Below are 24,739 nucleotides of genomic sequence, written 5' to 3'. Positions count from 1 at the left end.
TCTACAAACATAGAAACAATCATTTTTTGAGATCATCTGTTACCACAGTGATTGTAATAGTTGAGAATGTCTCTTGCCACATCAAAATGATCATTTTCTTCTATTATACTTTTTTTTTTTTGTATTTGTGCTATTCACAATATCACCTTTTCATCTTAAAATACACTTTCTGACCAAACTTTGGGCTTTGAACCCATTAAAAGTTTCAGTGCTTCTTCAGCAAGACTATTCTGCTATGCTCTTTCAGATAATGATAATTTTGTCCCTTGTTGTGGATGAGTGACATCCAGGCAGGTCTCTGTTGACCGGTCTGTCATCATGTTTTAATACAAGGTACCTCAACACACAACATGTGTATTGTGGAAGCGAAGCCCCACAAAAAACCCAAGCATGTTGTCTGTTCACACGAGAGTGGGATATTGTATTGGGGTGTTCCTGGAAAAAATGTATACCTTATTGTTTGGGTGTTTGCAAATACAACGTTAGACTCCAGTGTGAACAGGCAACATAATTGGGTTTTTTGTCACTCGGTTCTGCAATACAAACATGCGCTGAAGTGGAGGTAAAAGTTGATGTTGGCAGCAAAAGTGGCATACTCTGGATAAGCAAGGAAGGTATGAACAGCGTTTTGTTTTAGTTTTCCTAGCAGCCGCCAAACAGTAAGAAACTGAATACGTGCCAGTTTCCATGAAACATGTTTCTTCTTGGTTCTCATCTGGCTACCTTTTACTGTACTTACGGGACATGAGGAATTTCTCTCTAACCATTCTTTTTTTCCTTTTTTTAAAAAAAAGATATTGTTGACGTTTCTTCTTTATTTAGATAGTGACAGCTGGAGAGAGACAGGGAAGCCAGGGGAGAGAGAGGGGATGACAGTCAGCAGAGAGCCTGGCTCTGAATCAAATCCAGTCCTCTGTGGAAAGCATCAACTTAATATTTTGCACCCAAAGCATTTTTTGGGAACTGATAAGTAATGACATGCAAATGAATATTTAAAAAATCATCAGACAATAGACGAATGCTTAACAACACTGAGGCTTAAACTAGAGTTAAACTGACAAAAGAGATTGAAGTAAGGTCAACGGGGTGCCCCAGTAGCTCAGTTGGTAGTGCATGTACACCATCTACATTACAGAAGCTGTGTCCTCACTGCAGTGGCCCAGGATTCAAATCCAACCTTTTGGCACTTTGCTGCATGTAATCCCCCCTCTCTCATCCAGTTTACTATATATCTTCCACTGAGCTGTCAGAATAAAACCATGAAACAGACCCAAAAAGTAATAATGTGTGTGCCTGCTTAGGTCCCCTCACCAGGTTACAATCACAGAATAGTTGTTAGAGCTATTAGCTGCCATGTTGTTCAGTTTCATAGACATGTAGAAATAGCAGAAATCACAAAACAGTACGTATGTACTGTGAATAGCAACATGGCATTAAACCACTGATATTCATAAAGTTACAATAAATGACTACATGTAGTAGAGAAAAGTAACCAAAAGACCCACATGTCTTTACTGTAACAATTCTAACATAGAAATCACAATGATGATCAACATTGCTGTCTGATTACTTTATGATCATGTATAATTTAAAGGTGCTCTGTGTAACAATTTGTAGCACTTTAAATGATTAAATCAGTTTTTATTGACCATATGTGAGCAGATTGTAACATGATTTGAAAAATGAGACCTTTCCTGTCTCTCTTAGTTGCTTATATTAGCATGAAGACAATTTATATAAGTTATTTATTGCTGTCATTTTGTGAGGGGCCCAGCTGGGATTTATTTGCAATGGTCCAATAGATGATACTTTGTACACGTTCTTGAGTGCCTCGTCTCAATGAAAAGTAAAAAAACATGATCTGGCTGTGCATGTTTGTGTATGTGTGACTGTTTAGCTCCCCTGATAGAGAGAAGAAAACAGTTAGCATAGAGAGACTGCAACACATGCATGTTTGTGAAGGCAACAAACATTGTACTCTGAGCTTAGCCCATTGCATCTCATTGCAATCTCACATATCGGCAGTATTTAAACAGAATGGAACAGACATGACAGAAAGATACAACCATTAGATCACGTTAATATCAAGTGTAAATAAAAAAATATGGTTTATCAGGAACTTTCAGCTGATGCAGCCTACCTCAGCTAAGTACCTGTATGTATTCATACACAAAACCCCTAACACACACACAAACAGCATATTCAGAACCAAAAGAGAGAAATAATGTTAGGGGAACATTTTTGTTGAAATTTATAAGCTATGTATGCTTTAAGCTCTTGCACATGATTACTTTAACATGGGAACTGAAATAAGGTTAAAATAGCAAAGCTACAATGCTGCTATGTTATAGATTTGTAGTTAAATAATGGATCAGCGTGTGTGTGTGTGTGTGTGTGTGTGTGTGTGTGTGTGTGTGTGTGTGTGTGTGTGTGTGTGTGTGTGTGTGTGTGTGTGTGTAATGTGAAAGTTAATTTGTAATGACAGAGCATTTTAGTGACCTTCATCTCCTTGTTTCTACTTTATCGTTTTTGTTCACTCTTACTACTGTCATTGGTATCATTTCCAGTCACAGCAGGCAGCTGTTTAATAAAACTACACAAACCTACCTGGCCAGGAGTCTTAATTACAAAACAATATGTAGGATCCATACTAAATGCTGACGTACACCCAAAAAACAAAAATGCTGTTTGAAAAAAAACATCAGATTTATGAAACCTGTATAACTTTTATATTGAATGAACTGATGCCTTAAATTAAGTGAACATGAGTTTACGCAGTGAAGATATTTACAACATGTATCTTTGGATATTGCTGTACCTATTTACCTCTACCAGCATTCCCTCAGGTGTTGTGTGCATGGAACAGACCCAGCTGCAAATACATTTACTAACATAACCCTGGGGACTATGGTAGAAGTGTTTGGTCATTTGAAGGAACTTCTAATTTGGTACCCTACCTGTAATGAGCTTTTAACCATAAAGCCATTCTCTTTAAAAGATCCAGAGTAGCGCTGGGAGAGAATTGTCCCTTACGTCTGGTTCTACAGCCAACCATGATAGGGCAGTGTCTTCAGGGTATGCATCCTGCCAGTGTAAGTGCTCGAGCAATAGCTGCCCAGTGATAATGTTGAAACACAGCCATAGGCAGTGTTCATCAATATTCAATATAACTTTTAAGTTTATCAATCATAACTCTGTAGTTCAGATTATAAAGCAAGTCCAATTGTTTGTGAACTGTGTCATTCGTAATGTATATGGTATATCCTGATAGCTTTCCAAAACTTTTACTGAGGTCTTGCAATGGTGGAACAAATTTCTCAGGCTGCAACAGAAACAAGATTATGTCATCAGCATATGGTGCTATGTAATTATTAATTATTCTGTGATGTAAAGGTTATTTCTGATGCTTACTGCTAGGGTTCAATGCACAGGGCAACCAGCAAAGGGTTCAGAGGGCAGCCATGCCGAAAACCATTGTGAAGGTTAAATGGACGAGATCTATCAGAGTTGGTAAGGACTGAGGCAACTGTGTGGGTGTAAAGCATCTCTACCCAAGAACCCAAATTTTCACCTGGACCATAATCCCTGATGGTTGATAGCAAATACTTCCACTCCTCCTGATTAGATGCTTTGTGTGCTTCAAGTGTACGGACTGCGTTTTTTGATTTTTGTTTTTTGTTTTTTGTTTATTCTATACAATATTGAGTAATCTATGGGCATTGAAAAAGTAACTTTTTCTGGGAATAAAGCCTACCTGGTCTTGCTTTTTTAACCTATTAGCCAGAATTTTGGCAAGCCCCTTTAGGTCATGGCCAAGAAGGGCAATGGGCCAACATGATGATGGGCCAGTCTCGTCTTCGTCTTTTTTTCTAAATTAAAGTGAATAGTGTATAGTGACTCTGGCAACTCTTTATTTTTAATTTAAAAAAAGGGGGGGGTCACATCATCAGCATACTGCTTTGTCGACTTCTATTCTGAAGCCAGCTATCTCTCCACTTGGAAATTCTTTTACCGCAATGAGGACCTCCCGTAATGAAATTTCAGGGTTAGGCTCCATTTGCCCGTTGATATCTAGTTTAGGAAGGGGAAGAGAGCAAAGCAATCAGAAAATATCACCTTCTGCTGCAGGACCTTGGGATGTATGCAGTTTTTCATAATATAACTTGAAGCAATCATTTATTTTAACAGGGTCTGTAGTAATATAGATAGTAATACAGCTCAGAGGTGGCTACATTTTATGAATAGCTCTGCTGGCTTGTGGACTTCTCAGCTGATGTGAGAGCAGGGGGCTAGGCTTCTCTCCCAGTTCAAATTGCACCTCACTTTCAGAAGTAAAGTGCTAATTTGCTGGTAAAGATGGTGCCTCTGTATTGTTTGTCAAGCAAAGCGAGCTGAGCATCTATTTCCGATAATCTCTGTCTCCCTCTCTCTCTCGCACACTTTTTTTTTTTGTGGTTTCACATGTTAGGACAAATCCTCTCATTACTACCCCCTTGAGGGTTTCCCACACAGTGTTATCTGAAACAATCCCAGTTTCATTCAAAGCTAAATACTCCTTTATTGAGGCTGAGCATTTTCCAAGGAATGTTTTATCATTTACAAGGTTTGAGTTAAAGTGCCAATTGTAGTGGGGCTTATTCCACCCAACATCACCTTTGGTAAGCAGGGCTACTGTGTACTGAGATTCAAATACTGTGATATTTTGGTGAGGTGGCTGCTGCTGTTAATTTAGAGTAAATTAAAAAGTAATCAACCCTTGTATATGTGTTATGGACTGTGTTATGGAAAGAAGGAGTATTCTTTCTCTAGAGGATGGTGGATCCTCCAGATGTCGGCAAGGTTCACTGATTGATGAAAAAATGTAAATAAATGTATTTACATACATGGAATCTATTAGTAAGTACAATTTGACCAACAAACGACACAAAACACCACTGTGTACAAACGAGATATACAGTGCTCAGTGTAAATGAGTACACCCCCTTAGAAAAGTAATATTTTAAACAATATCTCAATGCACACAAAAACAATTTCCAAAATGTTGACAAGACTAAGTTATATAACATCTGTTTAACTTATAACATGAACGTAAGGTTAATAATATAACTTAGAGAACAAAATTTTCAGTTTTACTCAAATTAGGGTGATGCAAAAGTGAGTACACCCCACTGAAAGTCTCTGGAGCAAGGCTAAATTTTAGACTACAAATGTCTAATTTGACAGTAATCAACCACAGATGAGTCTAATTATTTATTACACAGGTGTCCAGCAGACAGTTGACTATAAAAGGGTGTAGAAACTCCTTCTGATTTCATGTTGTTAGCAATGGCACCACATGGAAGAGAAATGTCTCAAGACATGAGAAAGAAAATGATTTCTTTACACCGCAAAGGTGAAGGCTACAAGAAGATCAGCAAAGCTTTACTTATCAGTCAGAATACTGTACCAAAAGTGGTACAAAAACTTAAAAACGATGGAACTGCAACCATCTCACAGAGACGTCCAGGTCATCCACAGAAGTTAACACCTCAACAGGAGCGTCTTCTGATGAGAAGGGTCGAAGAAAATCGGCGTGCAAGTTCACTGCAGTTATCCAAGGAAGTAGAAAGCCAAACTGGGGTGAATATTTCCTTTGACACAATACGGAGTACACTGCAGAGGAATGGCATGCATGGGTGCCATCGCCAACGGAAGCCTCTTCTAAAGCCCAGGCACAGAAAAGCCCGCCTAGAGTTTGTAAGGGCCCATGCTGACAAAGATGAAGACTACTGGGACTGAGACAAGTTGAGCATCACTCTCCATCCAGCATCCAGTCTCTAAAAGAGATCATTCTTGAAGAATGGAAAAAGATTGATGTAGCAAAATGTTTCCAACTTACTCATTCCATGCCTAGAAGACTTGGTGCTCTCATTAAAAATCATGGAGGCCATACAAAGCAATAGATTTAGTAGCATTTGTTGTGGGATGTACTCATTTTTGCATCACCCTTATTTGAGTAAAACTGAAAAATGTGTAATCTAAGTTATGGTACTGACATTACTGTCATGTTATAAGTTTAACAGATGTTATGTTAAACTTATATATATATTCAACATTTTGGAAATAGTTTTTGTGTTCACTGAGATATTGTTTACAATGGTACTTTTCAAAGGGGGTGTACTCATTTACGCTGAGCACTGTCAATGACTCAGCTAAGGTCATTAACATAAGCATTACCTGATGAAACCTCAGTGAGGTCAGAATGCAAATAGTGAAATAGTTAGAGAAGCTTAGAAAACATGATGACATTGGATCCAGAGAAGATCTATTTCACTCATTTTGTTGATTCAAACAATATGTTATCATCAAAGAAATCAATTCTTTTGTCATTACTTTTGCTTAAAAACTGGTTAATCTATAGATATAAGATGTATTATGATTTGACATATTGAAGAGCAAGAGCTTGAATGCAGCATACACGGCAGGCTGTTCTGACGTAATAGTTTGGTTCATCGTGTGTCACATTATCACACGTTGGCAGGTTAGAGCAAACAAAGATGTGCCTCTCCTCTGTAACCTTACAAGACATACCCACACCCTATTGCTGACCCCACTTACTACAGGTATCACTGTACAGGACCCGACTTGTTTGATTGTTTGAACTATTTGCCCATCCTTGTTCTACAGAGGGTTGGATGACAGCTAAGTGCGGCACTCCTAGTGTAATAGTTTTCTGAGAAGCAGGCGCCGTGTAACCCTGAGGTGCTGTGTTAAATGATGAATATAATAGTTTTTCCAGCGCTGTCACGTTGCTTATTTGAATGCAAATATCCAACAATACTGACTTTGATGTAATTGCGTACTCTCTTACAGTACAGTTTGTACAAATGTGAATCTACATATGAAATCTTAGGCTTAGGTTATCCTTTAAAGTCCACAGAAGGAAATACTCAGACTTCAGGCCAACAATGCATCGTTTTTTTCTCTTGCTTTTTGTTGGATTAATAATAAGGGTACAAATTAAAGACTTAAGTAATGCTCAACGAATACATTACTCAAGTGGATTTACTGCATGAATTAATGCAGGGTGTTATCATGACTACCTGTATTAACAAATGATGAAGTCACTGTGACCTCATGTGATTAGTGCAAACTGTGTACATCATCAGTTAAGTTAACTCACAGTTAAAGATAAATAGTCTGTTTTGATTAAATTTCATTCATGTTTATAGCCTGACACCCTCTGTCATCGATTTGCTTTCAGAAGAGAAAACCATGGAGGAAACATCAGGAAGAGCCACAGAAGAGGTATCCCTCATCCAGGAGCGACAGACATGCAATAGATGTCGCAAACAAAAACAGACCAACAAAATCAATTTTATTTAACTGATATCGAACTACTACAAGGAACTGTCATGTTTTGCTGATTCTGGTGACCTCTGTGGACAAAATATGATATTGAAACAAAATAAACTTTGTTCTATTACCATCCTGGATAAGTTGGAATCTGTCCTTATACAGAAGAAGGCAGCCTTCTCATTGATGGTTTGCTCCTTATGTGTGTGTTATATAGAGGATTAGTCTTCATTACTGGTTCATTACCAGCTAAACGTTTCTTTATTTTCCCTAATGTATGCCGGAACTGTAAATTAACTTTCCTAATTCCATTTCTGCTTTGGTCCCTCATTATTGGTCTTAAACAGTATAAGAACCAGAGTGAGATGGCACAAAGCAATAGTCGTGATGATGTTATCTAGTGAATTCTCATCTCAGTGTGTAGCCAACTTTCCCAGACAGTCAGGATAAGCCACCCTGCTTGGTCTGTGCCGTTCCCTTCATTGTATTGTACTAAATTTCCTCCAGTGGTATTCCTTTCATGTCTACGTCACGTTTGCCTTCTAGACTATGAACTATGAAAGGTATGGAATGCTTTGTGTGCCTGGTCATCAATTAATGTGGTAATCATGTCATAGTTTGTCATCAGTGGTACGATCAGCATTCAAGTCAAAGGTGTTGAGGCTTTTGGTGGAAGTGATAAAGGTATGGGAAAAGCTTTGACTGAAAATGTGCACATTCTGGTTCTGACATGTCTGGTCTGAGCGAGGATGAGCCCACTGATTCTCTGAATGTGTCGGTGAGGTAACTGTTTGGCTCAGGTACAAGTGATGAAATGCTCCCTTCAGATGGAAGTTGCGATCTGCCTTTAGTTAAAATGCATAAACTCTAGTTACATTCGTAAACACTATCTACAGAGACACACTACATAGCAAATAGTATTTGGACACTTAATTATTACACCAATGTGTGACAATTAACTAGGGAGATCTTGTTGGGCAATAAGGCCTGGTTGTCAGTCTGCACTCCAGTAAATCTCTTATGTTTGAGTCAAGTTCTACAACGCCAAACTGGCAAAACCATTTCTTTAATTCATTGATCTAATGGGCTGGGATCAAACCATTAAAAGCTGTCCACAGACCAAATTACACAAACACTTTTGGCCATATAGTGTATTCATCTCACAACATGTGTCGTGCTCTCGTAAAGGGAAATCCCAAACTCAACTGCACCAATCAGCCCCAACATGTGAACAATGAATGTTTACACATTAAGTGAAGTGAATAACATTGATCATTAGGGCTGGGTATTGTTAAGGACTTCATTATATGACATGCATCATGATACACTGGTCACGATATGATTATATCTCAATACATTGCGATACGATGCATATTGCAATATTCCTCATAGCTGAAAATGTAAAAACAGCTGAAATACAAGTTGTTGTGTACAAGCTGGGTAGTCTTAATATCACATCATATTATATGATAATTGAGCGGACAAAATGAAGAAAAACAATTTCATTCGAAATTTCCTTATTTGACACAAATTTATTTGACAGTCTTGGGAAGTTTGCACAATTGCACACTGTGTTACCGAACACACTGATGTAGCTGCCTTAACTATTTCAGTGCACTCTTACACTTTAAATGGACACACTAAAAACAGAGGACAAAATGAAATTATAAAAATCTATAAAAATAAAGTGCATTAAGTCTTCTGTGTCACTGAACTTAGGTAGATGCCATCATAAATTGTACAAGTATTCTTACTGGACCTCTAAAGTGACTGTCATGTAGGACTCTGGCCCGTGAAGTCCATCCATATCAGATGAGACAATTCTCTTCAGACTTGAGTTGGAATAGCTTTTTCTTTGTTATATTTTCTGCTCGGTATTTCATACCTTCCAGCCCTTCTAGTATTTGACATCATTTTTCAACATGCTGTACACACTACACCATTTATCACCTCAATACAATGTGTGTGTTCTGCTGGGAAACCTTGGGTCTTACCATTCCTATTAATGGACCCGCACCACTGATCCTAACACGGTCGCAGGGGAAGTACACCACCACCTCATTGCAACTGCACAGACTCACCATGAATCTGACTAGGCTCTTCCTCGACATCTTTCTTCTCTCTTTTATTCAAAACGACTGAAACTGCTGACAAATAAAAATTCGCTCCCTTGGGAGTTTTTCTCAGTGAATGTGCCTTCATGTCTCTCTCTGGACTGTGTTCTGTGAGTGGAGGACAGCAGCAGTTGACTAATCAGCAACCAGACAGAAATGTTAAAGAGCTATGATTGGGTGTTCATGACAGCCCAACCAAAGTAAAACTGAGGGAAGGGAAGGGAATTTCAAACTGTCCATGTAAAGAAAACTGCAAAGTTGGCTGACCATTTCCCATCACTTTTGTCAGTACAAGTGACCCTGTTCACATTACACATTCAACACACTGTTGAAAATACTTATTAGTACATCTTGAAAAGATGAAGTGATTACAAAGAGAGCAATCATTAGCTGAAGCATAAATAATGTGTGCTTGAATGAGTTTGTGACAGGTAGAAATAAGTCCTGAGGGTTGCAGGGAGTGTATTCTAAAGGCCTCTTGTTATTGCTATCACTCTCTCACACAAATAAGTCAAGACGGCAAGTAAAAGCACATGAAACGTACTTTAGCTGAGCAGGGCCCCTAAAGCAGTCTGTTAAATAGTTTATGTGAAGATTATCCTTTCTGCGGTTTTGGATTTAAACCACAATACCTTCCAATTCAACATAAGTGGCTTGCATAATGATCATGTACAGATGAAATCCTCCCGGCATTTTTTAAATAATAGTAAGAGATTGGATCAAAGCCATTTAATGGTTTAATAACAAGTGTTCCTTTTCACCTTTAGTAAAAGGTTCCTTGTGCAGAGGATCATATGAGAAACTATCAAAGAGATCCTAAGCGCCCACTCCTGAGGGGAACTCTGGCAGAGGAATGTGAAGTCGCTTAGGTCAGGTACATAAGGGGGCCGCAGTGTTAAACTTGTAATCGCAGCAGACTTGTTTAGTTGTCATTCTCCCATAGGCAGTGTCCGGCTCTGAAGCATCAACGAGTCAATACCTGCAGCCCTCAGTTTCATGATTCCTCTGGCCAAACACTCCTGTGAATGCCGTGCGATGTCGGCTATTTCTTAGATATGTGGGAGGAACAGGACACCTAAAAACAGGCTTGGTGGCATTCACTGTTTGTAGTCACAGCTGAAATCATCCATCCCAGACGCTGACAACAGATCTGCCGGCTACGCCCTGACAGGTTTTGTTTTTCCAGGATTTTGACTAACATAATTTATTGGAGCCATCATCAGCCATCAGAGGGTGTGGGAGTACGATGAAGGTAAGTGTCCCGACAGTCCTGTTTGACACTCTTGGGTTTGTCAGCATGCTTTGCGCTTTGTGTGTCTGTGCGTTTAAATTATTCAAATTTCATCAACATTGTTCCTCCCACACATTTTCTCTGCTCTGAGTGGAGATTTCTTCCTGCTTCCTCCTAATCTTTCACTCTTTCTCTTGCCATCAATTCATCTCTGTGTCCTCTCCTTGTAAGCATACAGACGGATGAAACCCACAAAAAAGCAAAACCACATAAGAATGTCAGCTGGCTGCTCCTCCTCTGCTGTTATAGCAGAGAATATCCAAGTCGAGACAGAGACAATATTTGTACAGCGTTTGGAGCAGATAGAAATGCACGCTCAGGTGTCCGTACTAATATTCACCACGTTCTGCCTCTCGGCAAAGCACGCTTGTTTACCCGACAGAAGAGTAATTCCTCAGGTTTGCAAATTTGCAAAAGTAGCAGAAACACATTAGATAAGAATAACAAACATGTATTTCAGTTGTGTTCACAAAAAACATTGCTTATTTTTTGTGATATGATTAGAAAAGGCCACTCCAAACAAAATCAAAAGTTCAAAGCATAATTACTAAAACACATTTTTAGTATTTTTTTTGTAAACTTTCATTTTTATGTTGCTTCTGGTTGAGTGGGATAGCTGATGGTAGCAAACTTCATATTGCTGAGAAACTGACACTGAGTTAATTTACTGACTTTATTATGACTTATGATGTTAAGGCCCATCTCTTGTGTCAGGTTCAACTTTGGTGAACCACAATTGGCATCGCTGACCAATTGCAAACTGTCTTGCCTGTCGACTTTGAGGCAAGAGAGCTGGAGGGTCTAAAGTTTATTTAACCTCCTGTGATGGATTATGAACTACTTCACATAGAGTATTGTTTTTTATCCAGACGTTATGAAACATGGGTCAGTGTCACAAATACACAACATTATAAGCTGTTTGAATTTATTGTGATGACAGAATGGGCCTAGCTAGCTGAAAACAGCGAGCTCGATTTCTGGTGAACCTTTCCGACTAACGAGTGTCAGCATGGTCTCCGCGATTGTTAGTTGATAATCCATCAGCTGATTAAACAGTCGCCCCTGCTATGCTCCTGTTCCTGTCACCAAGTTAATGACACAACCTTCTTACAGACACATACACTTTGACCCGTCAATTAAGCCTTTAGCCTGTGATTTGTAGCTACCATGGCTACCATGGTGATGGTGCAACAACCATGTAAGATGCAGTCAGTACAGTAGATCCAAATGAAGGCTGAGTTTAAAGATGGTACTGCCCATCCAATCACTAAATGGACTCTTGTCTTGTCCTGTTGAAACAGCACTTTGGCTCTCATGCTTGTATCACTCCCATTTTTGAACACACTAAAATTTCACAATCATCCTTACTAGCCAACGAGCTGATTATGATTTAATACGCGGTAAACAGCTCATTTTTGTTTTATTATGAAGTTTAAATTCTCGGCAGAAAAACTTGAAATAAGACACATGAACATATTTGACATCCGTTCTCTTGTGTTTTGATCTTTTTATTATTTTGCTTTTATGATGGCGAGCCAGTCTGTTTGCTTATACAACACCTTTGGCTTAACCAGACATAGATCGTATATTAAAGGTGCTATTTTTAAGAAAAGTAGATTTGACGAGTTGGGAATGAGACTCAGAAATGAACTTTTCCTACAAATAGCACCTTTAACACCTCAAATACTTTCAGTGCAGCATGAATGTCTGGGACAATGCCATACAGTCACTACAGTCAAAGTCTCTGTGTGCTGAAACACTGGCTACAGCTGTGACATATCTGCACACTTTGCTCCCAAGGAAATATTGGAGCTACATTGTAATATTTGGAAGATGAAACCTTTGGCCCAGACAGACACAAACACTCAGTCATTCCCTGAAAGCAGCCAAGACTGTTTGTGAGCAAGAGGTAACACTGTGGAAAGTGCGTATTACTTGACGTCAGAGGAGTGTAGGGACACAGATATCACCTTAATTATGGCACCAACCACCTCTCAAACCCACACATAGACTCACACATAGGTTCTGCCACTGTGTCTCCCTGAACATTCCCTCCACAGCTTGTGTTGCTGCCTGTTTGAAAGCGGCTCAGTAATCCTGGATCAGAGAGTACAAAGGGCCCCAGAGAGCTGGTGATGTAAGCAGTGGGCCCAGCGCTTACCCCACTGCTCTCCCCACTCCCAAATGCTGCCTGGGGGGGCTAGGTGGGACACAGAGAAACATCCCAATCGTGGCTGACCCCCTAACCCACTGAAGACTTCACACTGACACACCACGCGATACTGGCTGGCTAATGACAGCCTGTGTGCTCTGTCTCAGGGGCCTGCTGCTGATGACCTGGTACACAGTGGGAAGGAGAAACTGTTGACCAGCCCGCGGTAGAAGAATGTGGCTAAGCTGTGGGGAGTGGTGGATCGGCTCTGTGTGACCAGGAAAACAGACTGAGGGACTTTTGCTGCCTCTACTACTCTTGCAGTGCCTTATTCTTGGAAGGCCACGTTGCATCAGGTGAGTATCGCTGGGTAAACATTTACCTAGTAAACGCCTCTGGCTGCATGTGATCTCAAATGGGTGGTAGGCTGTTTGCCTTGAAAGTCGTAACTTTATACCTCCTCGTACGCATGCTGCAGGAACATACTATGTCTGTCAGTCGTGAAATCCTTCAGCTGTCATAGGCTCTCTTCAGCTGTGTTGTTTCATTTGACTATATGAAAATATCAGCAGCTCGTTGTGTGTGTCTGTGAAAATTGCGTGTGCACCCTCTCAGGTCTCCATGGACTTGCGGGAGGACTCCGGCCACACCATGTTGGGCCTGGACGCCCGACTGAGGGGCTTCCTGGAGCACGTGAACAGGCTGCAGGAGGCCAACCGGCGGCTGAACGCTCAGATTGCCGACTGGGGTGTCAGGAGCACCTCACGCTCACAGGACTGGTCCCAGCAGGAGCAGACTGTTCATGAGCTCCGTGCCCAGGTACAGACTTTTGTTAAGATTTTTAATTATGCAGACTATGAAAAAGTTGTTGGAAACTGCACAGCTGTTTGCAGGAAAGACACGTGATAATACTGCGGATGTCCTGCAGTCATATTTCCACGCAGTCTTTATGATTACGCTCCACTATATCAATTGAATGCTATGTTGACTGCCAGGCAACGGGAGCAGGTGTGCATAATCAAACAGCCAGTCAAAACAGAGACGTGGCATGCAACATCATGTGAACAGCCTCAAATACTTGTGTCCTTTTAAGACCAGGTAGAGAGCTTTAATCGCAGCGGTGCCACCCATGCCGGAAGACTGCCGCTCCAGTGCTGGCTGCGTTACACAGCGACTTCACTCATTAAAAAAACGACAGTGTTACGACAGCAAAGTTTATAGTGGCTAAATGCGGCTATGAGACTATAAAAGTTGATCGCTGTTGATTATTGATCTTTTTTTCATGTTTTTACTGCAGCGGGTGTGAAGACTCAGCAAACCTCTTTTTTATATATAAAAACCACAACCAGAGGTATCTCTTAGTCCTGTTATCGACAACCGGGGAAATCATGAATTGTGACATGCTTATTTTAGCAATGTTCAAAAACGGTTTAAATAATCGTAAAGATTTGCATTAAGGTGAGAGGTAACTACATATCAAACGAGCGTGTTACACAGGATTAGAAGCAGGTATGTGTGTCATAACTGCTGGATCAGAGCCAGAGAGATTCCCCAAACAACACCCGCTGCCACTCACGCAAAGAATGCAGAACTGTTTTGAGCATTTTAAAGGCCATTAGCCCATAAACATGAACCGACTCGTTGGGTTTAGTGTCACTTTCTGTGTGAGTAAGTGTCACTGACTGACATTTTAATGACTCTTTTGTTTCCCATTGCAAAAGACTTCATCTAGCTCGTCTCCAAAGGTTGTCTAATGTTCCCATGACTATCACATAAACTCTTGCTATATTATTCATTGATCCAACTAATACCTTCACATTAACATATAGGATTACTTTGCTAAGTAATTGCTTAAGTATTTCATATAATCTTTGTATTCACAGCAGAGACACACTGATGGGCAATTATCTATTAAGTAGGAGACATTGTCAGTAGACTGATTCACTCAAATCACTGTGGCTCACCAACATCCCCATGTGTGTATTTTAGATTTTATGGGACAAATGTTTTGGAAAATTCCATGTTATCTTTGGGATTACTTCAACATGGGTGTGTCTCCTTCCAAAGTATTGCACAAAGGGAAATAAGGGTGTGTTAACATTAATATGTGTGTGATAAAAGACAAGAAGCCACTTTTTGTTTATCCAGACAGCTATTCAGGCAAGACAGTGAGATTCAAGTGAAACTGTAAAAGCCTGACAAAAGTCAAACCAGTATATCCATTATTAATGCTAGACGAATGGCTTGTTGGTTTTGTTGGATTTATTTCATGTACAGTATGTGTTCAGTGTGTGCATACTGTAGCACTGACTGGCTTTTTAAGCCCAGAGGTGAGGTGAGGAGTGAGGAGATAGACACTATATACAACACTTGTTTTGTTATAAACACAAGTACAATTAGTTATTGTTACACTTTCAATTTTAGTTTCCACAACAGTTCAAACAGCATTGTGTCACAGCCAATGTGTTGCGCTATAAACCACGATAATAATTTCTGGTGTGAGTGTTTTGTTTTCTAAAAGGAGAACAAGTCCCACTGCTGAATAACCAACGGTAGCCTTATTCAGAGATGCTCTGATGAAGGCCAAGAAGCCGAAACGTTAGCATATTGGTTGACATGGCCAGCATACATTTGTGAAACTGAGATTAGCAAAGATTTTTTTGGTAATGAGCAGTTGGAATATACAACTTTAGTTTAGCACTAGTAAATAAAACATTAGGATGGCGTCTCCTTCAAAGATTAAAGGTGCAATATGTAAGAACTGACCACCTGTCGAAATCATACTCAAAACAACCAGGGGGCCACATGTCACCAGTGTAACAGCTGCTTGCTGTAGCTGCCTTTAGCCAGTGTGGCGGAAATTTCTGTCAATAAAAGAGTAAAGTCAGATCTGTCTTTTCGGTAAGTTTAATCCAACCATCTGCAGATGGACTCACCACACAGTCAAATTCATGAGCTGAGTGAATGAGCCCCGAGTAAAGGAGTGTTCACAATTTATACACATATATCAACAAGGTCAGGGGAAGAGACAAGCACTCTCGGTGCCAGCAGTGATTAAGATGTACACATACGTATGTATGTATGACTATCCCAACCAGACAGGCTTCTCATCGACACAAGACATAAAGTTAAAACTTCATGACGCATGACCTGGGACTCTGTGCGAAGCATAAAATTATCAGACATAAAACATGAGACAAGAGGGCGACTTTCTATCTGAGTTTTGGCTGGTTCGTGACTCTGTTACAATCATATAGGGCAGAGGTTAGGTGTTCATACATTTGCATAAGATATCAGTCACATGAAGCAAGTTAGATAAATGTTTTTAAGAAATCATATTCAACAAAATAGTTCAAAATTCATCAACCCATAATGAAAAGGAATTTTTCCATCACACCAGTTAGCTCAGTTAGCTGTTCAGCAGTTTATACCACTAGCAGACGAGCCTTTAACAATTAGACCAAGTTGTCATTTCAATTCATATTCACCAGACTGTGCATGTAAATCAGCCATGGTTGTAACATTATAATATATTCTGCTTAGACAAAGAATAAAAATATGATGTACTCTTGAAATATTATTGTGATTCTTGATTTTAACACAAAAGTTATGTCTTCAGTCAGATGTCTTAAGGCTTAAGATGTCTTATTAATAATAATAATAATAATAATAATAATAATAATAATGATAATGATAATGATAATAATAAAGGATACCAAAAGTACTGAATCAGACTGATCAAGTGCCTTGGTGTGAGGCACATTCATTATGAAAACATGATCATTACAATCAGTAAAATGTATTTTTAAGTGTTTAATATTGCCTTTATTTGGTTATGTTGTGGTCTGAGTGTGGATGTCCAATGGCAGCTTTGGCTCAGGAGCTTTGGCGTCTTGTCATTGGAAGGTTGCTGGTTTGATTCCATTGGTCTGTGTGTTGAAGTGTCCTTGGGCAGGATACTGAACCCCCAAAGCTCCTGATGTGCTGGTTGGTACCTTGCATGACAGCCACCACCATCAGTGTATGAATGTCTGAATTACTGTAAGTCACTTTGGACAAAAGCGTCTGCTAAAATGCCCTAAAAAAAACCCACAATGTTCACTTCCAAAAAGACAAAAATGACCCTCATTCACGAGTTTCATACCAGGAAACTCTGGTCCTCCCTTAAGTAATAAGCCAATAATAGATCCATGTAAATTTAACTGTGACTGAGTATACAAGTGTGAACCACTCAGCAGGAATTGTTCAAATGAACTATACAATAGAAAAAGTCACCAACCCTTTTCTTGCAGGACAAAAATATATTTCATGTACAAGCTTCAAAAGACATTATCATAAAAAAAAACAGGATACAGAATCGTCGCTGTTGTCCTTCCAGTTGACGTTCTCACGGCAAGTATTTTGACTTGTCAACGCAGGAAAAGCACAGGTGTGACCAGCAATGTTAACAATCCATTTTATTAAGTGTCCTTGTAAGACATGTCAGTGAGTGAGTATGCACAGTACCAGAACCCTGGGACTAGCACAGCTAAATGGAATGCAGCCATCATTAATGTTATTTACTCCACCTGTGCTATGAAACAGGGTCTATTGTTCATGCTGACTGGCATGGCATGGTTTACTCTGACACTTGAATAAGTCAGAGCCATTATCACTGATTAATTTTATTAGCATTACATGTACTTTTCTACTTTGACAATGCACAATGTATGCTGTGCTTTATCATGTAAGGTCCCAATTACAAACGTTTAGGTTGTCACTGAAAAAATAATCTAATACAGTATGTAATGTGTTTTAAAACTAATATAAATGCATTGGTATCTGCACGTATTGATGTCGGACAAGCAGTACAAAATATCAGTCATTGCTCTTAAAAATATTCAATATTCCAAACAAAGTCTCTTTACTTTTTAGTAGGCTTCACCCAAATAAATCATAGAAAATAGTCAGCCTGTCAGAAGTGGAATTGCACGTTGTTTTTGCAGACTGATCTAACCTAATGTTGCTGTCTTTTGTTTCTGTCAGGTTGGTAAACTACTGATGGAGAATGCCCAGCTGGCTCTACAGTCTGACAGCATGAAGTCCAGAGCTGCTGCCATCCAGGCCAGGTCAGCTGTATTCAGCTGTAGTGTTCCTAAAAACTCTAACACTCCTCTCCCTCCATCAGTACAGTCTTCGGCTCATTGATTAGTATTAGGCATGAGATCGCATCCCATAAACATACTACTCTCACTCATACAGTGTGTGTCCGTAGTGATCAGCTGCAGTGGAGAAAAATACAGATTTGTGTATTTTTATCGGTAACTTAGAGTTGGATGCCCATGGATAATGTGAGATAATCATTATTGGCCCATATAAGCGTCACAAAATACCACACTTAGATGCAGAAAGACATCCTGTTTTTATCCTGCTGCAATCCTCTGTTATCTAACTCAGGCCAGTTCCCGCTCCAGTGAGCCAACCTGCATACAAATCCAGGCCGGGCTTTGTGCCGCGTCGGCACTTTCACTTATGTATTGATGCAGAGTGACACTGAGTGTCCCCCCCCCCCCCCCCCCCCCCCACACACACACACACACACACACACACACACACACACACACACACACCTCTCTCAACACACATTCACACACACGGACACAACACCCCTCCACTGTTAGCCATTAACCCCTGAAGGACAGTGGCTACGCGCTGCAGCTGGAAATAAATACACCTGCTCTATTTATAGCTATTTCTATTTCTATTTATAGTGTGTCTGTGAGACTCTGGACTCTGTTTATGACACACTTGTGATGTCAAGGTCTTTTTGGTCCATTTTTCTTGAAGTTGTGATTTCAGCAACACCCTCCTTCGCTATCAGGCACCAAAATGGTGATTGCTCAGCTAAAACCACATCTTCGACCTTCTTAATGGATAGTCACTAATGATTGTTAGAAGCTCCTTTTGAATGAAGTTAAACTGTGTATTTGGCAAGACTGAGGAATGTGTCAATACTTAGGGAAATAAGAGAGATCCACCTTTGATCTGTTGAATTTGATTAAATGTGTTTGATCGGGCCATTTCATTGTTTCCTCTGTGTTAAAATCAGGTCTTGTAAGTCACCTATGTATGCTGTGGTTGAAAGATTAACAGTATTCACTGAACGGAGCTCAATAAATAACGTCGGCTGATGACATCATGTTACAGATGTGAGACGGAGGAGAGGAACACCAAGTGTCTGGAGCAACAGGTGGTCCTGCTCAGGCAATCAAAGAGGAACGCAGATCAGAACTGCATGAAGCTGCAGGCGGACCTCCGGCACTCCATGGCAGAGCTGCAGGAGATGCACCAGGAGTTTGAGGTCAATAAATGCACTGCAAATGCCTGTCATGGCATCTTTTTTTTCTTCTTTTTGTTTTGTTTCCATCACCCGCCTCATTGTGCCTTCCTCTTTCTACCTGCCTGTCAATCTTTCTGTCTGATGGTGCTTATCCTTCTGTGCACAGTCTAACATTACAACCGTCATAATTTTAATGTACCTTTTAGTCATCCGGGCAATAAAAATGAAATTTAACTTCACAATGACCTGTTTCCTTGTAAGACAGGCTGAAAATTGGAAGACAATTATGAATAAGTATCAATTATTAGCTTTGTGGAGGTTTGGTGTGTGTTAGCAGGAACCTATGCTATTGGTATGGTTACAGAGGAGAGAGGCCTAAACATCAGTGATCCATCTAACTGGTTCATGAACATCAGGTTAAACCATGCAAGCGCACATCTGATGGCTGGGTAACCCAACAACTGTAAGACAAAATTTGGACGTCACGTTGGTGTAGCAGTGGACATTTTAACCTGTTATTCGACGATGAAGCAGAGCCTTTGTGAAGTTGGCTGGAAGTTGAGAGGTACCAACATCATTGAGCGCACTTAGCATCAGCTCTGGAACCATATCTTCTGCTGGATGAATTGGTTTCTCTTTCGCTTACACAGAATGATGGTCATTCACAAGAGATGCCTAGTTGTGACATCTAACAGCAGTTTGAAGGATTCAGTTTGCTTGGGAAGAGTGCACAGGGTTTTGGAGAGAGCAAGAACCACGTCCAAGTCGGAAACTCTAATGTGGACAATGAGGACAATTAGGTGGATTAGGAGTCGTTTCAGAGCTAGCGCTGATCTAGCCACTGCTAACACAAATAGTGGCACTGTTTGGACTTGAACAGTTTGTGCAAAAGGTCAGCAATGGCTTTTGTATAAGCGTCATCAGAGCTGAGGAAATATAGTATGTTCATCACCGTGGTGATGTAAGGTGAGATGATAACCAACCGGCAGCTGACAGTGAGTTGGATCAGATGGTGGGATGCTGCTGGGCAGGCCTGCAGGAGCTAAATATGTAGTGCATGTTGGTTATTATGGCGATCCTGTTTTTGAGCTTGTATCTCTCTGACATTCACACTTTCTAATGTTCCGATGTCATTTTTCTTTCCTGATACAAATCCTATATCTGGGCTTTGGGTATTGGCAAATACTGAGTAACGATCCAATAAATATAATGTTGTTTTTCAGCTGTATATACTACTAACCCTGTACAGATATGGTATGCTTGCTATCATATTTTAAAAACTGTTAAAACACAGACGCTTTTTTTTTCAATAGAACAATTTAAAACAGTAGGGCAACAGCAACTTGAATAAATATAGGAATAAATAATTCCCCAAAAACTTACTCATGGTACTCATTTGCTTACAGCACTGCACTTTGAAGGGCAAATGTTGATGCCGATACTGTGTCCACCCACCCAGTGTGCAGACTTTCAGCCTACATGAATGTCTTCCCTCACCGTCTCATTAAGTTTAGGGTGAGCAGTTTCGACGTGCTCTTTCGCCTGATGTTTTATGAGGTTGCTGGTGTCGAAATTGGCAACATTCGTGCCATCCTTCCAAATTATAGCCTGTCATACTGAACATGCCACCGTTTTACTGGTGGGGTTATCCAGACTTATCCAACATATTGCCAAATAGTTGACGAGTTGCTGGCTCCGTCTGACTCATGTGAAATCAACTTCTTTTCCACCGCTCTAACAGTTGTTGCCAGGGGCAGCACAGCGCAACTTCCTGTGCTAACTTGGAAGCACGGTTCTGTTTCTAAATTATGTGGTTTCAGATCGGTGAGTGTACTCGCCGATACCAGTACCTGCATTTTCATCAGTATTGGCGACATTTCTAGAACTGGTATCTGAATTCAGACAACTCTGATTTATCATAACTAGTGCATTGCCCGTAGGTAGCATGTATTCCTATAGAAAAGTTGGAGGTTAAGTAGCTTTTTCGTGGATGGCCAGATATGTTTGTGTTTGAAGGTGGGACGTCAGGGATATAATTGGCTGTTTTTGACTACTTTTGATTATACCATTATATTTCACCTTAAAAACTATTTACCTTGCCTTGTTTGGTGTCATTATTTTCAGCACAACCTCACATTAGTGACTGTATAGTTATTTTTTCATTTTGACATACTGTATTAACACAATGGACCTAAAATCACAAAAAAAACATACAATCAGAGTAGATTAAAAAGTTAGATTTTGAAATTTAAAAAGTTATATGTAAGTATTTACATTTAAATGCAGGCAGTGCCTCAGGCTCAGAGCTCCTCAGCTCATTCCTGCCTGTTCCACATTCAGCAGTCTCCTCCTTGTTTTGACTCACACCACAAAAAAACAACTACACTACACACTAAACACACTACACTAAACACTATATAACTCACTAACGATACACTCCAAACACACTATATGTCACAAATCTCTCAACTCTCAAAACTCGCCATCTCTGTCCCTGTCTGTATCACCGCCGGCGTCCCTCACACAACTTCCTGTTCCTCAACAACCAAACTTGCTGCTTGCGGACACTTTCGTGACAAAAGCCCGTTTTTACCATTTCTTCACCAGACACAAAGCAAACGTGACAGCAATGTTCGCAAAATAGTGTGGAGGACATTATTTACCCGAAGTCCGGTTTTAGACCTGCTGGTGCGTCTGTCAACTCAGGAGGTGGGCCGTGTGGGGGTGGGCTAGCAGCTAGCTACACACGACATCCACAGATTCTGATTCCACTTTGTTGTCCTCGCGTCTCCGGATCTCCTCAGACCGGAACAGACTCAGTCTGGACTCATTTAGTCTCATTAATCCACAACAGTCAGTTTAGATGCACAGAACAGGACCAAACCGCTGGCAAAATCCCGGTCCAGCTCGCGCAGCTGCAGGTATAAATCCACTTGTTTCTTAAGGTATGTCGTGGGTTTGAGCTCTGCAGTGATTGGCTCTGGTGCGCACATGACTATGGTGGCTATGGTTGACAATGCTTGCGATGAATAAGATATTAACAGTATCATTGTGGTCCAAACAAATGCAACCTTGCACACCCTTGAACCAGGCAGCAGCCATGTTGAAACTCTCAGGTCAGTCTGATCTGCAGAGATATCTGAGGCACATATACACAGACACAGACACACACACACACACACACACACACACACACACACACACACATTCCTTGCTTTTATAGAGAGATGCATTAGTTTAAAAAAAGGCTAATTTCTAACGATTTCATTCAAGGCTGCAGCTTAATTTAAAAAATATATATAGATTCATCTGTTGATTAATTTTACAATTGATATTGATTGGTTTGAAAACAATCCTGTTACTGTTACCTTAAAACCTAAAGTGACACCCAAACAACAGTGTAGACCTCAAAATTATTGTTTTTTTTTCTCAAAAAACAATAGTTTGGAATTGTTTTCGTGAAAAATGACAAAACAGTGCCTAATGATCACCTGTGCTGTAATCTTAAATATACGAGAGGATAAAATGATGCAGTGTGAAGTATACTGTATTTAAACATGTAACTAGTTACCATTGGTACAATGTTGCTATGTTATTACATACATAATAAGTAGCCTCTAGTAATTTCACTTGCATCATAGTCCTGTGTGTGTGTGTGTGTGTGTGTGTGTGTGTGTGTGTGTGTGTGTGTGTGTGTGTGTGTGTGTGTGTGTGTGTTGTGCGGGGGTTGCTTTGATTTGTGATGGTTTGTGTTTTAAGCTTCACCGCATCTAACGATTCCTCGTCCTCTCACTCTGACCTCATCCACCCCTCCCCTCTCCTCACTCTCCTACCTCCTTCTCTTGGTTTTTCTCATTCCTGCTGACTAATACCCCCCCACCCCCACCCCACCCCTTCCAGTGTCTTTTTCTGCATGTCAACACCGACACATGCTCTCTCACACACACAGACACACACACGCGTAGGCACACATGTAGGACTCAATAACTGACTCCTCTTTTCCTCTTCCCCTGCATTGCGTGAACTCTCTCACAGCCTGCTGTCCCATACACACAAGGACACACACACACACACACACACACACACACACACATGCTGCTTACACTTTTTTGCAGACTTTGCATCCATTCACCTAATCATTTCTACTTATCTCCCACTTGTCTTGCTCCTTTTCTCTTGTAATTCTCACAATTTACATCATTCACTCTGTTCTCACCTCTCTCTCTCTCTCTCTCTCTCTCTCTCTCTCTCTCTCTCTCTCTCTCTCTCTCTCTCTCTCTCTCTCCTCTGTCTCTCTCTCTCTCTCCCCCTCCCTCCCCCTCCTGCTCCCTCTGGCTGGCTATGTGCAGGCAGCCCGGGCTCTACAGCTGCAGCGGGCCAGCTCCTGCGATGCTCTGTTAGTGACAGCCACAGCAGCAGCAGGACAGGAGGTGGAGGATGGCACAGGGATGGAGCTCACCCAGCTCCTCGACCAAATCAGAGCGCAGTGCGATCAGAGCCGACTTCCCAGCCCGGGAGAGAGACACCTCAGCCTGGGTACCGTGTCAAATCCACTCCCCAGCCTGGTCGGGCCTAGCCGAGCTGGAGCAGCAGCATCATCCAGAACACACAGAGGAGCTCTCAGTGAGGTACGCATCCACTCCTGCATCTTCACTTTCCTTTCTTTTCTGATGCCTCTGTCATGTTGTCCTGGCCCACTGCCAGCCAGACACACCCTCACACTCCGGGCCATCTTATTACAAAGACACAATGATGTATATGCTCAGCTGGCATTCAGTGTTAGCAGAGTGTTTGTTGACTGTGGTGAAAGCTTTAGGTTCAGGACTCACCATGTCTCTCCTTCCTTCTTTGCATATGTGTGTGTGTCTATATTTTCTTTCTAAAAGATTTGTTTATGTTTTTGCATGATGCTGTCCTCATTTACCTTACCTTCTCATTCCTACACACATTTGCAGTAGTGTGCTACAACTAATCATTTACTATTCTGAGTGAATTATCTCTGGCCTTCATTAAATATTCATGAGCTACATTTTAACCTAAACACTATCATCTATCTTGCAGATTTTTATCCTGTGTATACTAATGGCAGCATTTTTTTTATTGCAGAGTGGGAGCTTTTCTGTTGTTATTTTCAGTTTGTTTTATCTGTCCTCTTATTAGTTATAATGGGAAAGAGTGCAGCATGGGTGCCTTTTATTATCCCAGTGTTCCCGTGCCACAGTAAATGACTTTGGTCTGTCAGCTGCCAGCTCCCACAGTTCTGAAATGGAGCAGGTTTTATGAAATGTTGTAGTTTACATCAGACTTCTCTGTCTGTCCCACTAAAGTAACTGTTACACAACACTGCAGTCAAAAGACTGCATGATGTCCATGGTCATCATGAGTGATATTATAACTTCAAATAATGCAGTCTTTTGAAGATGAAAGTGCTTTACAGGGCATAGTAACATGCAGTCAGTGGTAATTATACTGTTACACAGCATAAACCTGTGCTTCCTGGCAAAGGTTGTGTCGGAGTGTAAAGTACA

At 40.6% G+C, this 24,739-nt stretch overlaps 1 protein-coding gene across 1 annotated transcript in view; it reads left to right on the top strand.

Annotated features, from left to right (window-relative positions):
- The first annotated feature begins 10,290 nt into the window (after positions 1 to 10,290).
- krt222 (keratin 222) overlaps positions 10,291 to 24,739 on the top strand; it is a 28,110-nt gene continuing 13,661 nt past the window's right edge. The window contains exons 1-6 of the mRNA XM_037114621.1: positions 10,291 to 10,701; positions 13,060 to 13,248; positions 13,508 to 13,711; positions 17,918 to 18,000; positions 19,079 to 19,232; positions 23,561 to 23,839. Of these exons, the coding sequence (XP_036970516.1) occupies positions 13,514 to 13,711; positions 17,918 to 18,000; positions 19,079 to 19,232; positions 23,561 to 23,839 (714 nt within the window). The 5' untranslated portion in view covers positions 10,291 to 10,701; positions 13,060 to 13,248; positions 13,508 to 13,513. The remainder of the gene's footprint in view (positions 10,702 to 13,059; positions 13,249 to 13,507; positions 13,712 to 17,917; positions 18,001 to 19,078; positions 19,233 to 23,560; positions 23,840 to 24,739) is intronic.

This window comes from Acanthopagrus latus, chromosome 1 (genome assembly GCF_904848185.1).
Source record: "Acanthopagrus latus isolate v.2019 chromosome 1, fAcaLat1.1, whole genome shotgun sequence".
Taxonomy (NCBI): domain Eukaryota; kingdom Metazoa; phylum Chordata; class Actinopteri; order Spariformes; family Sparidae; genus Acanthopagrus; species Acanthopagrus latus.
The sequence above is the reverse complement of the archived record's forward strand: the minus strand, read 5'-3'. Positions and strand labels throughout refer to the sequence as shown.